Source organism: Helicoverpa armigera, chromosome 9, assembly GCF_030705265.1.
Source record: "Helicoverpa armigera isolate CAAS_96S chromosome 9, ASM3070526v1, whole genome shotgun sequence".
NCBI lineage: Eukaryota > Metazoa > Arthropoda > Insecta > Lepidoptera > Noctuidae > Helicoverpa > Helicoverpa armigera.
In genome coordinates this window covers 4,416,863-4,438,383 of record NC_087128.1, presented here as the reverse complement: position 1 = coordinate 4,438,383, position 21,521 = coordinate 4,416,863, and the positions used below count along the sequence as shown (strand labels likewise).

Genomic DNA, 21,521 nt, shown 5'->3' with positions numbered 1-21,521 from the left:
CATACCAACAAAGACAGAAGCGTATATGTTCTTGAAAATTGTTCAACTAACAACTTGCGAGTTAATTAGATTAAACATTCAAGTGAACAGACGAACAGACCATACGAGTTTCAATATTATATCCAGGTTTCTATTTAAGGAAAATCATACAAAATGTTACGGGAAAGGTAATATTTGTCAAGTCTTGAAATATGTTAGATAAAAAGGAATATTTCATATCACATTTAAATCCAAATTGATATACCAAAGCTTTTTTTCTATCATCATAATAACAACTTATGGTATCAAGCTCTTCATAAAATAACCCTTGCTGGCAGCAAAACTGGGACACCATAAGAATAGGGTGCACATAAGCTATAGGGGCATTATACCCGGCATATTTAAGGCCGTTTGCGCGTGAACGCCCGGAACTGCGATGTTCGCGGTATCGGCCGTGCGTGAACATATTTTATCTAACATCCGCTTTCCACAGACCACTGGCAATTATCGGCGTGCTTTGCGCTCATAACAGACCCTACCCTTACGAATATCTAGATCGGAGATAAAAAATCCCGTGTAACATCATTAATCTACGAACAAACTGTAATTAAGGTTTCAACAAATCACTAACGGCGTATCGTAGATGGTATCATTGCGGCGTGGCGGAATGGGGGCGAACAGTCGCCCAGGGTCATACATGAGACAGTGGCACGCGAACGCTGATTTTACTTTTTATTGTTCGGCTTATCTGCAGCCGGAATGGCCTGCGAAGACAGCTTACATGCCATAGATTTTGCGTACGGCTACCGAAATAAATGGGACGAATAAGGATGTCGATTATCGGAATTTTTCGTGTAAGAGGTGTACTTCTTTAGACAGAAGTCTTGTTAGGTAAATTGATAATAATGATGTAATTGTGAATACCATCTGTTTACATACGTTGGCACCTACATTAAGTTTATTTCCTTTTGCATTATTCTAGCCTGTTGCTTCTCTTCCCACTCCTCGTTAGAATCCTCACTGGTCACACATAACCGCAAAATAAAAGGAAAAACACAATTACAGATGATTTCTTACTTATTGCGTTATTAACAATCGGATATCATATTTTCCAGCAACACAGGCGTTTTCCTCATTATTTTATTCCTGCTATAACAGTCGTAGGGTCAAACTTATTAGTAAATAATATCTTAATATGTAAGGATATATTTTACATCGCGAATAATTAAGATGTTTACCGAACCTTCGTTTGAAACGTTAACGATTGTATTATGGGAGGTCAGAAAATATCTATTACGTTTATTATGTTCATTAGTGTTGTAATAGGAACCAGTATCCCGGTCTAGCAATTAGGGAAAATAATTGTTTACTTATATACACGGATTCGCCAATAAACGTATATAAATATTGAGTGGAGACGCAGTTTGGGCCATTAAGATAATTGTTTCGACAATGCTAATTATTAAAGGCGATGTTAAAACCCACGTGGCTTTGACGCAAATTAATATTATTGTTTTGAGTGTTATTGTAACTGGTTTTGTACGCCTATTTGCAAAAATACGTAGGTGTGTAGACAGAGTGAAAAAGGAAAATTCTTTTCATATTGCTTGCTGGTACATTATTTTTTATTTACAATAAATAGGAAAAGGTGTTTTGAAATAATTAAATGTTGTATGTGTAAAATATGTTTTCACGCTATTTTATCATTTGATACTTTGTTCGTTATAAAGTAAATCAGATTATAATTAAAATTACAAGTACATAATTAAATGTCCGAGACATGTAATGTAACAGATAACTAACACACCCAAATAACACCATCATTAACTGGCATTAAGCTACTTACAACAAACAAACAAACGACCAAAAAAAAAACAAAACTCGCAAAAAAACCGCAGGCAAACCTAACGAACTCGAAAGTTACTAAGGCGACATAAACACGAGTATCTATATCAAATGAACATGTTTATATAGGGTGTAAGCAGTACAAATTGTTGTGTCTTACCTGCCCGGAGTTTTCATAACAGCGCATCGCCGCGGGCTCGGCGACAATTTGTAAGACACGACGAACGTTGCTGACGACTACTGGAAATATATTCGTACTTTATGAACATTATGAACAACTAGGAAGTGTGTCGAGGTTTGATTAATTGCGGGTGTGTAAGATATGTGTTTTAGGTTAGGTAGATTTGATAAAAAAAAAGAATTTGTTCTATCGGACTGTGTCTACCAAAAATATTAGTTAATTCCTCTTATTTCATCCGAAAAGTTAGCTTATTACATTTTTGAAAATTTCATGGTTAAAAAAAGCCTTAAAATATAGGTATATAGGTATTGTATTAGCAGTGTATTATGTCCACATATGCTCACGAACTCACTGTCACACCCTTTCAGCGATATTTTTAACGTTCTACATTATATTGTCAATGAACCCATAGTATAAATTTTTAAACACAACAGCAAATTATTTTCCATTCCGTAAAGTTTATTCGATATAACACATGAACACATGCAGTTTCCCACATATAAACTATCAAAGTTTAAGAAACAAACATGCTATGGTAGTTTAATCATTATTATTTGCCATGCAACGCGCGGTGGTTCGCATATGGTGAGGTTTCCACACTACAAGTAAATAGGAATAGTATTGTGTTTGTGATAAAGTGGATAATATTAATATGATTATTATCGTCTTTTATTTCTCAACATATTATTTTCATTTTTAAATACTACATTATAAAAATAAAAAAAAAACATTAAAAAATATAAAAAATAGATGGCCACCGATATCGGGCACAGGGTCCAAGGTACCGGTGGTTAAGGTCCCAGAGACAGAAACCTCCTCACAATACGCGCCGTATCAAGGAGTACTGCCATTTGAATCAGTCCCTTGATCCAGCCGCCTAACGAGAGCCTCAAGAGGTGTTGGTCGAGGTTATTGGCTATTAGACCATTGGCCGTAACGACAATCGGCACAATAACAGCCGTGTAGACATTCCACATGGCGACTCTGATATTAATATAATATATAGTGTTTGAAAATCTTTTTTTAGATTACCTAACAAAATAAATACTGAAAGCGACATCAAAATGTTAGCATGAAATCTTCCATACTAGTTCCAAATGAAAACTGATATTTAATCCTATGTAGTAATTTTCATCAGAATTTTCTCCGAAACAGGATTTAATTGAAATAAACTCATTCCCTGTTTCTAGGAACTTGAATATAGGTGTAGCAAAAGTCTGTTTATGACAAACTTATCAGAAGGTACATAAATCTAGGAAATTACACATACCTTTACATTTCTCAATTATTTCCTTGAAATCGTAAGGAAACGACAAAATAACCTTTTTGAGCTAGATTTTCAATAAGCAAATAGCATATAGATAACTTAGATTTTACAAAATATCTCAATAAAACTTTATGGAGCTATAATATGCAAAATAAAACACTTGATCTCGTTGAGCGCTATTGAGAGGTCGCGTAATTCGCTTGCTCGCACTGAGCGCTTCATTTTTCTTTCATTAGTTATTCACGCAGGGTTCTTCCACCAGCCGATTTCCCCAACTACGCAGAAATGTTGCAAACGAGAAAAATGCTCACTTACCTACAAGTTTTGCGAATTGTTGGCAATATTCACAAGTTTTTACAGTGTTTGTTTCTCACTCCCTCGGGCGGGATCAGTTGGAGTCGTCGCATCTGCGTTCGAGCGGTCATGTTCTATCTTTTGATATATATTCGTGCTTAAAATAAAAATTTAAAATGTTCCGTTGTTACCAGAGATATAATTCAAAAAGAGAATACCAGCTAAAATAGATGTTTCGCTTGATATTGTTATTTTAACACTACAGCGTTTTCTTTGAGCGTTACTTTACGCGATAAAAAGATTTAAAGGTTTTTTATGTAAGATTTTTGCTACGTGAAGTATGCAGTAGCGATATTTTATAAATACATTTTCGTATTTCTCTTAAGCAATTTTTAATGAAGTGCACCGTAAATTACTTTATATTAAAGAATTATCTTCGATAAAATTATACACATACATTTTAAGAAGAAAGACTGAAGTCTGAACAACTTTATACATAACCGCCATTTTAAAATGTTCTAAAACACACTTTATAAAAAACGTCACATTGACGTCACACATTTTAGAGGGTGCATTCTTAAGAGCGATAGAGGGAGTGCCAGGGAGGGGCAGGGAGGCTTTGTGGCCGCACGAGACTTCATTAGAAGCGACCATCGAGCACCGAGGGAATGCAACGTCACTCCTCCCCAGCAGAGAGGGAACCGGTCTACCACTGGACCGCAAAAATTAATGACATCAACAATATGAATACATTGTTGTAACATTAAGTAGCTTGCGGATATCACGTTATTTTGATATTGTAGTCACGATATAAAATGCAAATTTTTGTTTCCTACAAGAAAGAATTATAAAAATAAAAACTGCAATACTTTAATCACGAAAATAGAACAAAAGTATGAAAGAAGAAAGTTATCAAAAGAGATCATCAATAACATCTTAAATCCCTCGTTATAAATAAGCACCAACTTATCGTTTTGTTCCGACAATATCTCAAGTGGGTAGTCTGACAAGAAGTAGAAAAACGCAGTGTTTCATTAGTCAGACTTTTGCTTAAGTATTGCAGTGTTAATTAGGTAAGTGCAATGTCGACGGGAAAGTCAAAGCAAACTTAGGTATTGCTTTTTAGCTTGTTCGCATGTAGCTTTATACTTGTTTTAAGTATGACAAAGTAGATGTCATTACAGTGAAAATGTTTTGTTACTTATGTCTCAGCTATTTTAAGGAAGGTAAAAAGAAATATGTCAATAAGCTTCTACAAACAAACCCACGAAAATATCCCCTTTTTAATATCACTCTATGATTACCTTCACTTCAATACGCGTAAATATCAAACACAAAAACGACGGATATTCCTGAACACAAAACACTCCAATCTCTTAGTACCCAAATATAGAGTATTATCTTTCCATTTTTCTTGATCTAGGCGTCAGTCTGCGTCAAGCTCAGAAACAAAACCTCTTGAAATATACCTCTATAATATAAAATAGAGAGGTGAATTCTCTGCTACTTTTCACAAAGCGTTTTTTGTACGAACCCTCCCCTAAGACTTATAAATAAAAAGGCTTGAAGAAAAAACAGAGAAATGTGTGCGTGACCACGCGTAAAAAGAAAGATAAATATTGTGGCGTAGTTAAAATCTGTAAAGCCTTATGCTGTATCTCCCGAGATGCATCATTATGGGGGTGTGGCGTGCCGCGGAGAGTTGAGTGCTTGCGCTAGGGACGCGCCACAACGCAAGCGGCAGCGATAGCGGAAAAACTTTTACATTTTCTATTCACTTCATTTACTCACCTAAAATGTAGACAAACTCACTTATGTGTAATCGTTTTTTACGACCATAAATATAATTTCTTGTCTAATAAATCCAAATACCTAACCTTAAAATATGTGTGTGATACACGAAAGCGAAATAGCGCAAAAACATTTTCACTTTCACTAAAATATATGTGACCTATGCTTTATCTTGATTTAAAAACATAGTCTAGTTGTTATTTATCACACGATATTACATGAAATAAATTGAAGTCATTAGACCAAGATATTATGCGAGTTCGTTATTATTTTACTCTAGTTCGTTTTTAGTTTAATTAGTACTCATTAATTCTAGCTTAACGCAGTTTGTTATTTGGAAATCTAATTAAGATTGTATCATGCGCTGAAAAGAAATGAATTAGATGCTTCTAGAGCTTTATGAAGAAAGTTTGCAGATTCGTACACGTCTCCTCGTAAAAGCAATCCACTAGCCGCTGCGAGTGGAACCCCAGCCTAATATCTCATTTAAAGGTGTGTTTACATAGTGTACCTACTCATCGCGAGGCTACGTCTTTGCCGAAGTGCATACATGCCACGTCTTGGCATAAAGGTTTTGAAAAAACTTTTTTGAATACAAAGATTATACACTTTTTTTAAAAAGACACCTTTTTACGAAATTGTATGCGTAGTTTTTTTAAGATTTATGTTTTTCACGTGTTATTAGCGCATGTTAGGTATACATACAGAAACTTGGCTGAATAATTCCTTAGCTTGGAGGACGTATTTCATTGTTTTCGTGAGTAAATGTTTCGGTACTTTTCCTACGTTTTCACCTCCTCAAGGCCACGTCGACGAAATGACTTATTCGACCTTATTTACACCTGTTATCAAGAAAATGCGTAGTGAAACAGTTTTGCGAGCATTATGATAATCCAGCTGGAAACGTCAACATTCAAGTTACGTGTGAAACGTAACATTGTCTTACACAACAAAACAGTATACGTAATGTTGTCTCATGAATTTGATAACTAACCTCCATATAAAAACCGAATTTCAGTATACAACAAACTCTTATGAGCATTTCTATAAATCCTACGTAAAACACAACCTGTTACATGCAAATCTTGGAAATGAAAATGGCGGAACCGTCTAAATTAAACCGAAACGTTCATCGCCAACTTATAATATGTTCGTCGTTATATCGTGTATGCTGTTACATGCAAGCTCGGCGTTATTAATATGCGCAAATCATGCAGATGGCTTCTTCGAGACGAGAGCATCCCGAAGCCTTAATGACTCGTCCGTGACTCGAAACAAGCACATAATAATGCTAGCGTGGCAGTGTGTGACTAAGTGGATTGAACTAACACTGTAGCCCATTGTGTTACAGAAAGGGTTTTTCAGGGTAACCTAAAATCATATTGTGAGCTGGTTTTTGGAATATTTTTGAGATTGTTTGTTTGCTTTAATGCTGATATTTTGTGGGTTGACTTTAGTGGAGGAAGAATAGTCCTTAAGTCCTTTTTAAGGGACCTAAAAGTGGTTATGAAATATATATATTTTTTTAAACATTAGGTACTGATTATGGCATAAAAATCATAAAATTGTAGGTTCCCACTAAAAATACAACAAAAATAATTTTGTGGAAATTCTTAAATAACAACATCCGACATTTTCTGTGTAAATCTTGACCTAAAATAATGAGACACGACATAATGTAATACTCCAATTTTGTTATACATTTGTCTGAAAATTTAATCCCATTACGCCCTCGTCTAAACATGTTTCACGTGTTGGAAGTACTCTAGTGAACAAATGTACGATTGTAATGCGAATTATTTTCTCATTTGATACATTATGAACATGTTTTAGATTATTGAAGTAGGTCACAGCAAGTTTCTGCGAGCGAATAAAATATTTTCAATGTGTTTACTGTGCATTTGTCTTTTGTACAGAGATATATTTTTGTAATTAAACGATGCACATTTGTAACTTTGGAACAACTGCCAGAGTCATTCACCATGACTATTATGGGATCAAAATTCAAGATCAATTATTATTAACCGCGTGTAACCAAATAGGGTATTAGCATCCGTCTCGGAGCTAACCCCGCGGTGGCGTAACGTGTCCTAGTGTGGATTATACGACGTCTCCGCCATATCGGATGCTGCGATAACCAGCCACGTCAATCCTATCCAGTCATTATCGTAAATGTTAATGACCACGACAATTACTGCCAGCCTCCAAGCTTCATCGAGAGGCCGCCCCCGAAATTGAACATTCCCAATCTATCGGCCGCCGACCGATTTGTCCCTCTATAAACTCCTTCCATTCGAGCGGCTTTAATTAAAATAGTTTCACGGGAAAAATAGTAAGGGGCTAACTTCATTTATTCGCAGCCGTCGAATTTTTCCAGACAGTATTTTTACCGATGCCTATTATGGTGTTTTCGGGCGAACGGTCTATATTGGCTCCCGTTTCCTAGATCCCCGGCCTAAGTTTATAAACATTACGACAGCAGCGGAACGCATACGATCGGTGCTCGCATTTGATTGGAACTAGTTTGGAGCGAAACGACGCGAATGGAACGGATCCGCACGACCACAATCGCATATGCCGACTGTGCAATTCGGTTATGCCTCCGCACATATGATTATTATCTGTGCTTACGCAGCCGTTTTCATTATTATGTATATTGCTCATAAAGCCTGAACGTAACCAAAACCTAACGCGCGTTATGGGCCGTGGCGCTTTACTGCAGATACCCTTTAATATTAACAAACATCTTTAGCGTTCATTAAATCCGATATTACACTTAATTTTGGTACTTTCCAATGTAAATAGGAAATGGCGCAAAACAAACAAAATCGGGTGACGAGCTGAGAAAATGAGACGATGCAATATTTTTGCAAGTAAAAGTTTTGTGTAAAGGAAATGAGTTGTTCGCTTCCGTACAGAAGTAGACGCATAATATACAAAGAGGCGGCCACTCCAGAGACAATGGACGGCCGAGTAACTTTCAATATTAATGATGCGCCGAGAATGCACACAGAGGCTGGCGAGTTTCAAAAGCCTCCCATTGATACTCATTAACTATTGATTCATAAGTAATACCCTTTTACCGAGCGGGTCGGACGCTCACCGACAACTTTTCAAATTTAAATGTGAAAGAGGATTCGATTTTTAAATGAGACAGCGGCCATTTTAAATGTGATAGATGTTTGATTTTATTCGACGTGTAGTGGATGAGATTTTCACCGTTCGCATAAAATATTTCCAATCCTGCTATCAAAATAATTTATTATACATAGTGGAAAGGTAAATCAAGTTCTTTTGAAGGTAAATTGAATTAGTATTTTATTTTGTTATTGTAAAGATGATTCATAGATGATACGTATATTAATACTGACAGCACTAACGTATGCCAACACAACATAATTCATTAATGTATAATACACGTTTACATTTGGAGTTGTAAGTCATAAATTCAGTCGTAACATTGTTGATGATTGCCATAAAATACAAAATGACATAACAAACTTTCCAGTCGCAAGCTGAGCCACCAAGAACATTAAAAATCAAAGAGTAACCCTACCGGTGCGCAGTTGTTTCATAAAATTCTAGTTGAACACGTTTCTAAACCTTTAAAACATAGATTTCGACAGAATAACAAGTAACAACTCGGCACAATACCCGGGCGTCTCTTTCGGGTTTATTGTTCTAACATCTGTCGGGATATGCAAAGTCGGACTCGTAAAACAGCGTTTCGGCCCGCGATTACTTCGCGCAGTTAACTCTCTCTTACGTTCATCTTTATTGGCCGACCTACCTGTAAATTTGTAATCTGATGCCCCCTTAACGGCTTTGATTAGATGAGCTTTACGAGCTTTTAGTAGACCGTGAATCGGACTGGAAGTTTTTTTTCGATTAGCATAACACTTAAATAGTAATAACGCCGTGATCCAATTGGTTTGTAACGGTCGACTTTAGAAACGACCTTTTTATGCCATAGTTTTTAGACAAAAGAAATACTTTTTTATTGTGTAATCGGAACAGTCGTTAAAATCATTACGTGCTCGAGCTCAGCGCTCAATTTTAGCTCGGCTCGAGCGACGCGTAATCGCGCTACGCAAATACGTTTAGCACTTATTGCTCGCCACTCGAAACAGGTGCTCTGTGTGTGTTCAAGTCCTTAGCGCGAACAAAGCGCCGGATGAAGCGCTGATGTGTTGAGAATCGACTTAACCCTTTATACCGAGAACAGTTTTTCGTTAGTTTTTCTGATAGACGTACAAACAAGATACTGAAATCGCTCTCACATGCCAAACAAACGTTCGATTGTCTGTTAATCAATCCAAAAATGAATCGTAACACAGGTATTGGCTATAAATTCTATCGGTTGCTGTCTAAAGCCTCCGACCCGAAATGTTCGCAAAATATCCAACCAACCTTACTGAAAGCATTGTTTTCACCTTGAAAATACATTTTATTGCAACCGTACAGATATGACCCATAAATTTCTGATAAATATAGAGCACGTTAAAGTCAGGTCACCTTGTAAATAAGTCGGTGTGCCCCTCTAACGACTGCCATCTAGACATAATTTAATAAACGACTCACATAAAAGCAACAGAAAAAGAAACCTAAATGATACAACTTGAATTTTATTGACGAATATACTTGTTCGGTATCATTAGATCCCGCCATCGTGAAACCTCATCATCGGCGTCGCAATTACGTCTATTTATTACACAAAGGATAAAACTCAATAATCCAACATTGAGATAACAAGAAAGTGCATCGTTTAGACTAAGTCCATGATGACATGGACCGCCGCGATCCTCCAATAGACAAGGCTAAGAAATACACTTTGTCTCTGGTTGGAAAGAGACAAATTAAGGCTTCCCAACTCCGTCCTCGCCCGCCGCTACTCGAAGAAATGTGGTGAATTGCGACGTTGAGTGGACGCTTTTATTACTAGATTTACAGACTCCGTTGACAATACAATTCCTACTCTGTTTATTATTTTATAAATTTTCTTTCCGAGTTAATACTTCCTAGTGGTAGCTAGCGTGCACTAGTTCAAAACTAAATCTGCCATCAGAGTATTGTATTTGGATTGCGTACTGAACTTTACAATAGTGCTGGAATACAAACAGAAAATGTTTCATTTCATGACATAATAACAATAAAAAGTGCGCAACAATCGTATCACGGTTGCAGCCGCCTCATGACGTGGAACAAGGAATATTGTCAAAATTACCACGAAACAGTTGTGTAGTGCTGCGCAAACAAGGTCGGTCCCGCAATAACCCGGACCGGTGCGAGACTGGTCACTCGACAACTCAAGCGAGGACAGCTCGAAATACAACCCTCGTAACTTTGCCCACCAACTTTAAGATGGCTCTTTTTCGAGAGCAAAGTTCTGTATTTCGGATGCAATTGTAAATATTTGGTTTTCTCGCTGCGGTCTTCTTAACAAGTCAACCGTGCCGTACGTGCGGCTTCTTCATTCTCAATCTGCGCAAGTCCCGGCCGCGCCGCTGGCATCATAATGTTGGCTCTCCCTCCGCCCGCTCGATTCACTGCTATTCGCAATTAAAACGATATTATCAGAGTCATGCACTCGCCCCCGTCATAACTTTTACATTAGACTTTTTTCCCGGAGCAATCCAATATAGAATATCATAACTTTGCACGAGTGGAGATGGCGATTGTTATTGTATCATTTTCTCCTTTTGTGATATTTAAGTTTAAATAAGCAGAACTTTAGAGATAGTGGAAAGTTTTCCATAACACGAGTATCTCTCTGCAAATAAACTGGATCGTTCGATGGACAATAGCGGAGAACATGGAGTAGTGTTGTAACCACAACAAGGGTATTCCCGTCTTGTGTCCGATGATCCCGCAAATCCCGTCCCTCGCGTCTCGGGCACGTCGCCGGGCGGGATTACGCGCTCACGGGACGATCTTGTCGCGATGCCGAATGACCGCAACAATCATACCGGACTACCTCGGATACCGTCTTTGTTATCTAAGCAAATTAAAAATAATCCCGATAGTTGATTGTGAATATATACTTGTTTTGGAAGGAGGAAATAGAAGGACTCGAGAGGCATGTTGTAAAAAATAAACTTTCATATCGACTATTAAACAGATATATACCTAAATAAAGTAATATTTTGTACACAGTATTCAAAAACAACATGTAGTAGGTACATAGAGTCTAAATAATTCTACACTAAATTCCGCATTCATGACTACATTATGAACAATTTTACAACACGTCTATCCAAATAACCAAAAAGTTTAAAACGGTTTGGGAAACAAAGTTGTTGTTTGAAATTCATGTTAATGTGATCAAGTGTAACTGTCGGTACATTTACGTGAAGTGACAATACATACAAATAAAATTCACCATTGTAATCTAATTACGCGTAGCTCGTTTGAGTTAAAAGCAATTAAGAGCACTATAATGGCGCTACCTCGCTGTTCTCGATAGATCCTCGCTTCGGCAAATTGCTATTTTATTTTCTCTACTTTAAATACTGTACACTATTTTATAGATTAAACTATTGTAATGACACTGTAAATGAAGTTAAGGTCGACTTAAGGAGCTTTAATAAATAAAAGAATGTTCTTATAGCCGATAAATAATTTGAAATCGATGAAAAGTTGTGATAAAACTAAATAACATTTATTGACTTGGCGCCCAGCGTGGGACTTAAATGTGTTTCAAAATTAATTTCAAAAAGAAGCATACATTGTCCACTACCACTTTTAAGTCTAAAATAGAATACTGATCAAAATAAAATACTAAGAACAAAACAGGAACTAAGTTAAAGTTGCAATAAATAGCTTACTTAGTAAATTGTTCCAGCTAGACTCACCCAAGCCATCGTAAAAAAATGTTTATGACGTTCATAGAAAAATTGGTTATTCTTCAACAATGTTCCATTTACATTATTATGTGCTATAAATCGCTAGAATTCGGGTTATATAGTATTAAATTCATCAAATTCTTATTGCTCCGTTCCGTGCGACGAACGATCAGCTTTACAGTTTTCCTAACTATATTTTTGTTACACAAATAGGTGGCGTTTTTGTCGTTTTACATACTAAAATCTTTATGGTTGTTTTTGGGTTTAGACAAAGTATATAAATCCAGTTTCGTTTAATCCGAAAATAAAATAGTACATGTGCTATGCTATGTACATGAAACCATAAATATTCTATTGATAAATGGACAATTTAATGTACACTTTAAGCGGCTATTGAATTAATAAACTAAAAGGAAGGATTATCTAATATTTTAGCAGTATTATCTACAGTACGCAGTCACAAATCCCTGAAGCCTAATTACTAATACACCATTCTTCATTTAATGCATACATTTATGACGTAAAATGTATAAAAAGTACCATCACATATATATGTAACTTCAACTGTATAATATAAAAGATCTGTCCAGACAGAACGCAGTCGATTGCCACAGTCCACAGCTTTACAATCTATTACGACAGGGTCACACATATTCACTTACTCCGCAACAAATTCCGACACTATAAAAAACAATGCGCTTACGCTGCTACCAGGTTAACATCACGGGCCAAGCAGTGTCGTAAAACACACGCGAATAAAAAGGAAAGAAACTTATTAAAGTAAATATTTATGGCATTGCTATCAACCGATTGGACGAGGGTACCGTCGCCTTGATAAATTGTCCTGTCGCTTGCGGCCTAACGGCCACTCTCCCAAATATTTCTCATGTTACTGATCGCTCTAAAAAATTTCGATGTGTTTGATTTATGGCATAATTTCCTCTCACGCCTTTTGATAAGTCCTCTTAGAGCTGCTGAAGTAACCACGTTTAGAGAACATTTTCTGTAATATTAGGTAGTCCGGCCACGCTGTAGATACGTCACAACACAGCGCACTCTTCTACAAGAAATCATGTTGCGAATTCTTCGCCAAACACTACGGTACGAGTCCGAAAATTCTTTTTGTGTCAAAAGCTTTAAAACGTTTCTGAAGCAATAAAACAACTTGGAGCAACTTCGAGATTTTAAAAGTTGAACATCTTGACGGAAAAAGCGTCGTAGGAGCAATGTTTCTATTTTACTTACCTGAACGTAGACAATAAAGGTGTCTCCACACAATCAGCGCGTCTAGCAACTTGATAGTTCGTGTCCTATTCAACTTAACAATAGAGAAAATGAGGATGAGCCAATTCTTTCCAGCGTTTATTCGCCATTTTCTTAGCTTGCCGAAAGTTTACATTTAGACTGCACCTCGCTGAGAATGCATTAGGAGCGGCGCGTATTTGTATTGGCACGGGACTCGGCGTATTATTTTGAAGCGGCTATTACGATGAACTATTTGAATCCTCGATAGATTACTTTATCATAATAATATAGCAGCGTAATGTACGACTGTTATTTTACCTACATACCGAGCACTAGTTGAAACAGAAATAAATATCTAATAAGAAGTTGTATGAAAGTGCGATCAATCATCCATTAGTACAAACTGGAGTGTAATACTCTACTGTAATGTTGATAAGAAAATAACTTGAAAAGAATCGTTTCGTTCTGCAGTTTCAGCTTTAGTGTGATTTATAGACATAAAATTCGTATTAGGTGCTTGAGACTTTTTATGTGTTATATATTTTTTTACCTCATCCGCGCGCCTCGCCACGATATTTTCCTGTGATTAATTGAACGTAAAGCTGAAAAAACTGATTGGAACTGGTTCGATATCCAATAGGCGTGAGCCGAGGCCGCTACTCTACCGCTTTCAGACGACAATATGTACTAAGAATATGTTTTTTTTTACGAAAATAGCTTCTAGCTAGTTAGTGCTTAGGTGACCGCCCACCAAGAAACAAATGTTCAGTTAATAGGTTTCTAATAAACATTGATCGCGTAACAGCGCTTGACGTAGGCAATCCCGTTTCTTCCACCCTAGCCTTTTCCTCGATAATAACTATTGCGATTAACTTGTTATTATTAGCTGAGCTCAGAAGCAATCCGGCAATTATTTACGTAGCAAACATTCTGTCACGATGAGAGCCGGTTGATAAAAGTTTGGGCCAACTATGACGTCAGAGGGGCGATAGACGAGGATCTCTTAATTATTGTGCCGCGTATTTCGTATTACAATAATGAAGCGAAACAATAACAAAAGTTGTGACGTCGAGCGCCACCGGCCAACTCCGCTGATCATTTGAGAGCTTGTTGAGCGCGCTCCTAATGAAAACTTGCTAGTTATCGCTGACATACAACATTACTTTTATTCTGTACAAAAACAAGCAAAATTGACGCTACAATGAGTCCTGTTGACTCACTTTGTCTGTAACGAGCTACTGTTTATTAACTCCTACTTGTACAGTTGTTGTTCTGGAAATGACAACAAGTAAGTACACAGACATGGGTAGGAGTCTGGCGCGATCACCCATGCTAAATTCAAGTACCTATTGATAGGATCGATAGAGAATTAATCTCGTACGTGAGCCACGTTCTATCCACGTTTTGCACCATTGAATTTTTCGCAGCGCAGGTAAATATTTATTTTCAGTAAAGGAAAACATCTTGAGGAAATCTGCATGTTCGAGAAGAAATTCTGCATTAGTGTGCCAACAAAAATACAAATCGAAGGCGAACCAGCGAGTTCTTATTTAGTTTATACTTCGCAGTACGTACCTTGTGCATAATGTATGGCCTAATGTAATATTCAATTAGACAAATGAATACTGCGGGAATTACATTAGTGGAAGATATCGCAATAAATTCCATTATAGCATTCGGGAGTGGAGGTAACATAGAAAAAATGTGGCAGAGCCCGAAGCTTCGGCGTGGCACAAAGTGAAGGCCTAAGGTTGTATAACGTCCGTTATCGACGCCTACAATAAGTCGCGTTTTATACGGTTATTATAGCGCCATAAACGCCACCGGCCGGTGTTTCATACAGTGGCGGGGCAGATTATACTGCCTATGGCCCCGATTGGGGGCGGTGGAGCACGGCGTGGCGGGGAGGGGGGACGGCCGCCCACTGTCAGCTCCACGTGCCCCCGACAGATGTGTCGAGATATCCGATATCGGGAGACACATTCATAATCTTTGCCTCAACCTCTCGCTTCTTATATTAAAATAACGAGCGCCGCTATCGCAGGTGCGAACTCGATGGGAATTAATAAAAATCGCTCCACCTTACGTAGCCATAGTGCTGAGGTTCTTATTTGACAGGGTGAGGAGGGGTAGAAATAAGCCTATTCATATCACAGACATATTGATATGAAAATGGAAATAGGTTCACGATATTTTTTTAATAAATTGTACCCAGATAGAGCTCTGTTTTAAAAATAGCGAAATGTTTACACATTTGCGAAGTGTGGAACTTTTATAAATATTTTCAATTTTCGAGTTAAGCTAAACAAAGTGATGAGAATTTAATTTAGCAAACAAAGTATAGGACCAATCAGTGCAGAGAGACGCAGATCACCTATAAGCCGCCAGATTTAATTAAAGTATTCCGCTTAAAAAGTAAAGGTACCCAGTGTAATTGAAGTCGGAGAAAAATAAAGTTAATTCCTGAAGCGACCCAGGAGAACTTTCATTAGCGTTTCACAGCTACAATTGCGAGTTCAAATAATTATGTTTACGGAATCCTTTTCTTACGCAGAGATTATTTATCTTCGCCATTGTTACGAGAAGTGACGCGGACGAATTTCACGAAAATACCCCATTTATCTAGAGCGAGCACACAAAGGCAACACCGAAACCCAAAACTTTTTACGTGGTCAGTGACAATGCTATTTCTCCCTTTTCTCTTAACGTTTCATCTACAAACTTTACGGGTATTGTATTTATTTGCTCAGTTTGTGTGTACGGCAGCAAAACATCTACAGTTTGAACGTCGCTAATCTGTTAAGAAGAAGTTAATGCAGTTTGATCGTGTGGTCCGATTTGATATTTGCTCAGCCATCGCGCCCGCAGATAAGTTTAGTGGGCGGCCGTCGATGTTGCTTCCTACTTTATTCGGTTTGCAGACCCGCATAAATAAGAGGGAATCGCCTCCACTCGGCACGCAACTACATAATGGCAGTCGGCGAGCTGGCTCTTTGCCTCGTTTATAATATCCAAACATCAAAACAATGCGTTATCAAGTTCCCTACTTTTCCGACACCATGTTTTATGTAAGTGGGGATTGTTTCCAATCGCTTTTATTGGGAAAGCAATAACGCAGAAACGATTCACTTGATATACCGCACCGACCTTATAATGCATAAAGAAAATACGGTCATCTAACGGAACTCGATTGAACCCCTATTTGCCTTTTCGGGGTGTTAGTATCTTTGCCTCGATTCCTACGCAAAGCCACCCGGCCACGCGTGAAATACCAAGTGCGCCCTAGTTTGGGGCCGGATCGTGCTGTTTGTTTAGGCCAGCTGAAGTCGTGAAAGGTGATGAACTAAATATGAACAAAGAGCCGCACTGTCAGATTATAAGTATCGGCTCGGCCGTAACATTTACAAGGGTATCGATTAGCGCCTCGTCGCTGAGGGCTATTGTAAGACAAGTTCAGTTTTGAAACGGTTCTGTATAACTTTGGGATAGCGACGTTGATCCCACCTCATGAAGATGTATGTCGCTCACACGTGCCCATATCAACACGTGGACACGGGACGAGAAGTTGTAGCGATAGGGCGCGGGTCCGTGTACGTGTCAGCATAATCGCGGCGCCACTCATTGTTTGCGGAGCGGCTCGCTAATGCTATTTGTCGTCGTGGGTGGATACGTCACGTATGTGTGTCTTAATCGTTAGCAGACAGAAACACGCCTGCTCATCGCCTTGTTTTGTTTGCCACTTTAAGCGAAAACTTGGTCTTCGTCAGGTGATTGCGAGAGGGAACTCGACACGCCGAGCGACGTGTTTCGAACTCGATGGATTTATTTGTGCGACAGATTGTAAGCTGGGTCGTGAGTTGTCGCATGGAATCGTGTAAATATCGGAAAGCGATTGGAGTGCGAAACTCAAAATTGCAATTTGTAATTCATGAATGTACGGGGGCGAACTTGAGCGATCTTTTGAGTCGGACGGAGAACATATAGGCGAAGTTGGTCGTTGCGGCCACGTGAATGTCTGGCGTCGTTTAAACGAGGGCTGGTATTGTTTGGTTTGTCGGCGGTGGCGATGGCGGCGGCACCAAGTTTTATTAAACCTTCACAAAGACGCAGCCTGCCCCGAACACTACAATACTCGATAGGTGTTGTCGAAAACTGATTGACGCGCCTTTTGAAATTAACTCGACGCGAATAGCCTTTAATTAAAACGATATCAAAGCAAAGACTTTTAATGTTCTAATAACTTGAAAGGCGTATCTGAAAAGTTTTTTGACTGCTCTGAGGTTTTGAGGTTATACTCTCTAATCCTTTATCATAATTAATAAAAAAATGTGGAAGGTACAGTCTTTCAAAATGATTTATTTTGAAAGTGCTCCCTGAAACTTATTTAAGGCATTAAAACTGAGTAACTATGTACATTTAACTAATATAAATGTTTATTTGTTTCAGGTTTTGGCTTCGTCACGTTTCAAAGTGAAGACATAGTAGATAAAGTGTGCGAAATACATTTTCACGAAATCAACAACAAAATGGTAAGTTCATATATTTTCACTAATTATCGAAGGTCAGTTCGCATAGTTACTACCTCTAAATCTATTGAAAGGTCATAAGAATCAGCCTTCAGCCAGCGAATATGCTTGAAATGTAACAAAGAATATTACAGAACCTTTAGTACCACAAGTCCAGCTAAACAAACTTGCTCCCCATCCCTATTCACAGTACATCAATACACAATAATAAATAATCTCGACAATAAACAAGAAACCACATCAAATAAGAATAGTACTTTCATTCTCCTACAAAAACGTTACAATCCTACTTTACCGATTAGATGTTATCCTAAAACTTCGTATGTTAGACAAATGAGCAAAAGTTTCACAGTTATAAGGAACTTATAAAGGCGGGTTTACATGGTGGCAACATCGTGTACCACAAGCTTTACAAACGCACGATGCGGCATTATTCATGCATCAGGCATCGGTGCGTCATGTGGCAATATATGTAGGTACTTCATATTGCTTGCATCCTTGTTAGCAACATACATCAGCGTGTTGGGTATAAACCAGCCTTAACTTTACATACTGAGTTGTACCTTATTTATTAACGTTGACGTCCTTTAGAGTTAGATATTCATTTGCACTCATTAATGCATAGGAAGGGTTGCCAAGTGAGAATTTAATTATTTACACGTGAAGTGTCATATCCTTGTATTTACTTCATTCGTTCTTCATTAAATTATGGCTGTGTCTTGGCATCAAAGTAACCTCTACTTGAATTGTAAGAAAATATTTTTTAATTATTACTAAAATAAATTCACTAAACACTGACCTACTGATGAAATTTTACGCAAAACACTTGTCTACAAGAAATCTACGTACGTAAAATGAACGTTTCGGTCAGATATCAATTAGAGGCGAAGGAACAGAGCTGGCGGGGCTCCAAATGGAGCCAATAAAATGCCACTAAAGCCGGCTTTTACTGTGTTTAGATTTTTCCCCTCCACGTGGGAGGGGGCGGCGCTGTGACATGTGTATTCCAGATGTAGCCATGAACTTTGCTAACACTGGATAGATTAACGGCTTAATTGCAGTAGTTAGCGCTTTAGTCCACCCGTTTGTCCGTCTATTCGCTTTAAAATTACGTTAGGCGCATCCAAACTTTTAACTATGCATTTTATTCCTTCGATTTCTTTCATTAAATCGAAATCACGTAACGTAAAAAGGGCTTCTTTTTCTATTTATTTGACTTGCGCTGTAGCGTTGAATGCCGTCCATTTGTCGTAATACATTACCAGTTACCCTTTACAAGACTATTACAATCATGTGCGCCCATAAAACTTGCCCCCGATTAACTTGTAGCCGACTATAACACGCACAACACAGCTATTGTCTTTCTCTAATACCACTTTATTATTTTAATGTAAATTTCGGGACATAATCAAATTACTGTGGTCATCCACGCGACGTTTGATAGCACTATAAGGGATAATTAACCGAACATAACCTAGTCAACACAGAATATCAATGGTTTTAATTTCACGTAATATGTCATGAAATACAGTATTTCTTGTGTTTATATTAACGGTAATAATAAAGTTACCGCTTGTTAATTATTATAATGAGATGTCGTCACGTTAAAGATGCTTTTGTCTGCGAGCGAGTGATATAAACAATTCAATCACTCCGGCTTTCTCGCCGAAACAATGGGACCCTACATACTTGCGCTGCGAAGAACAAAGTAAGCAGAAAAAGTACGAAAAATCGGCGCTACCTATAGGTACCTATTCGAGCCATTACCATTGTCTTTGTCGCTTGAAGTTTCCACCGCCATTATCTCTCGTCCCCGCTGAAAGGGCTGGGGAATAGATACCACCCTTTCCCGTTGTCGATGCATATTCCTGATTATTAATGCTTGTTTTTTGTGTCTTGCCCCATTGTCTCGCACCTAATGGCTGTACCAAACTCACGGCATGTGTCGGACGGAATCGCAAGGGTGATGCTCGCCCTAAGTGGAGCAAACAACGAACAAAGACATCAAACAAATGGGTAGTGTTTTAGAGTAATTACGGTTCGCTTCCGTGCGAAACGAGAGGTGTGCATGAAGTAAGCTTTTCTCCCTGCGATCCGCGTAATGTATATACGGCGGAGCAGGAAACTAATCGTTTATTATTTCGTCCCTTTTTTGTTGCGTGTCGGAGAAAATGATCAATGTTACGGGTTCGGGTTTAACTGAGTTTACGTGAACAACGACGTTTGAGTCACAAAGTAAAGACAATGTTTGTTTAACGCGAGGGTTACTGAGCTTCGGATTACACGACGGCTTTTAAAAGTCTTATATTTGTTATACTGATGTACGTATCGATATTAAAATAAAAGTAAGCGTACATTGTTATTTTGGCATAATAAATTCAATGACTTACGAAAATTATTTAATCAAATCTCACACTTATTTACCATACATAATTCTTTCTTAAAATATTTATTTAAGAAATACGATTCAACACATACCGATTCATTTCTAAATCAAAACAAACAACCCTTCAGAATAAACGAAAAATTATTCCTTCGATTCCAAAAAGGATGTGTTTTCTTACACGATACGCTCACTGAGGCTGAAGCTCAGGGGAGCTCTCTTAACGCGCACTTCACAGTCACAGTATTGAAGTGACGATCATCAGTTTCACACTGTATACACTGTACGTGACTCGTAAACGATTCCGGCCATTAAAAATTCGCCTTAGCATATCATAAACACATCTGATAGTTATATTTACGTACGCAATAAAGAACACACAGGCGTCACGTCACCGTCAACGCTTACGCTACGGGTAGCTTGCCCTCGTAAATTTAATATGTCATCTCTTATATTAAAATGGTCGTTAAGCTAATAGCCGTACCGCCTTCCCGCACGAAGTGATAGGGTGATACTGCGGCTCACTTTGAATAATAAAAAATATCTTTATTTCTTTGACGATTTTTGTGTTTAATGAGCGAGGAGTAAATGACACAGATTTAAATGGCGACGCTGGATTGTCATTTTGTTTTTAAATTGTCAGCAGTTTTTTAATGGCAGTGTACAAGTTAGACTGTTGCTCTTTGCTTGTTTAAATTATATTACGGTAGAGATCTTATTAACTACGAAGATTTACCTTTGAGGATGATTTTATTTAAGAATGTCGACCATTAATTTTCAGGTATAAAATGATAATTTCGTTCCCAGGCTTCCGTTGTAAATATAAACTGAATTACAATTAAACACTTAAACATAATAACACAGGAATAAAGCCGGCATTAACTAAATACATAATGATGTTTTTAATAAGACACCGTATTCATATAATTGCTTTATAAATGATTGTGATAATTATTAATGCGAAGAGACAGGAAAGCTCGCGGTGCAGCATTTTGAAACATAAATACGGACGTCCATTAAAACGCTGGCAACAAATTCCCGTCACTCCATTACGTCCTTACATATTACTCCCTTAATTGCTTCCGCTTACCATGAATTTTAACAACAAAGCACCGACGCGCCTCTAAATGGCTAAAATATAGTGTAGTTTAGATTTCACCTACTAACA

The 21,521-nt window shown here is 37.9% G+C and overlaps 1 protein-coding gene across 10 annotated transcripts in view; it reads left to right on the top strand.

Annotated features, from left to right (window-relative positions):
• Nucleotides 1-21,521, top strand: part of Rbp6 (RNA-binding protein 6) — a 439,678-nt gene that overhangs the window by 387,780 nt on the left and 30,377 nt on the right. For all 10 annotated transcript variants that reach the window (XM_064036408.1, XM_064036405.1, XM_049839598.2 and 7 more), the window contains one exon: nt 17,891-17,973. In XM_064036408.1, the coding sequence (XP_063892478.1) occupies nt 17,891-17,973 (83 nt within the window). The remainder of the gene's footprint in view (nt 1-17,890; nt 17,974-21,521) is intronic.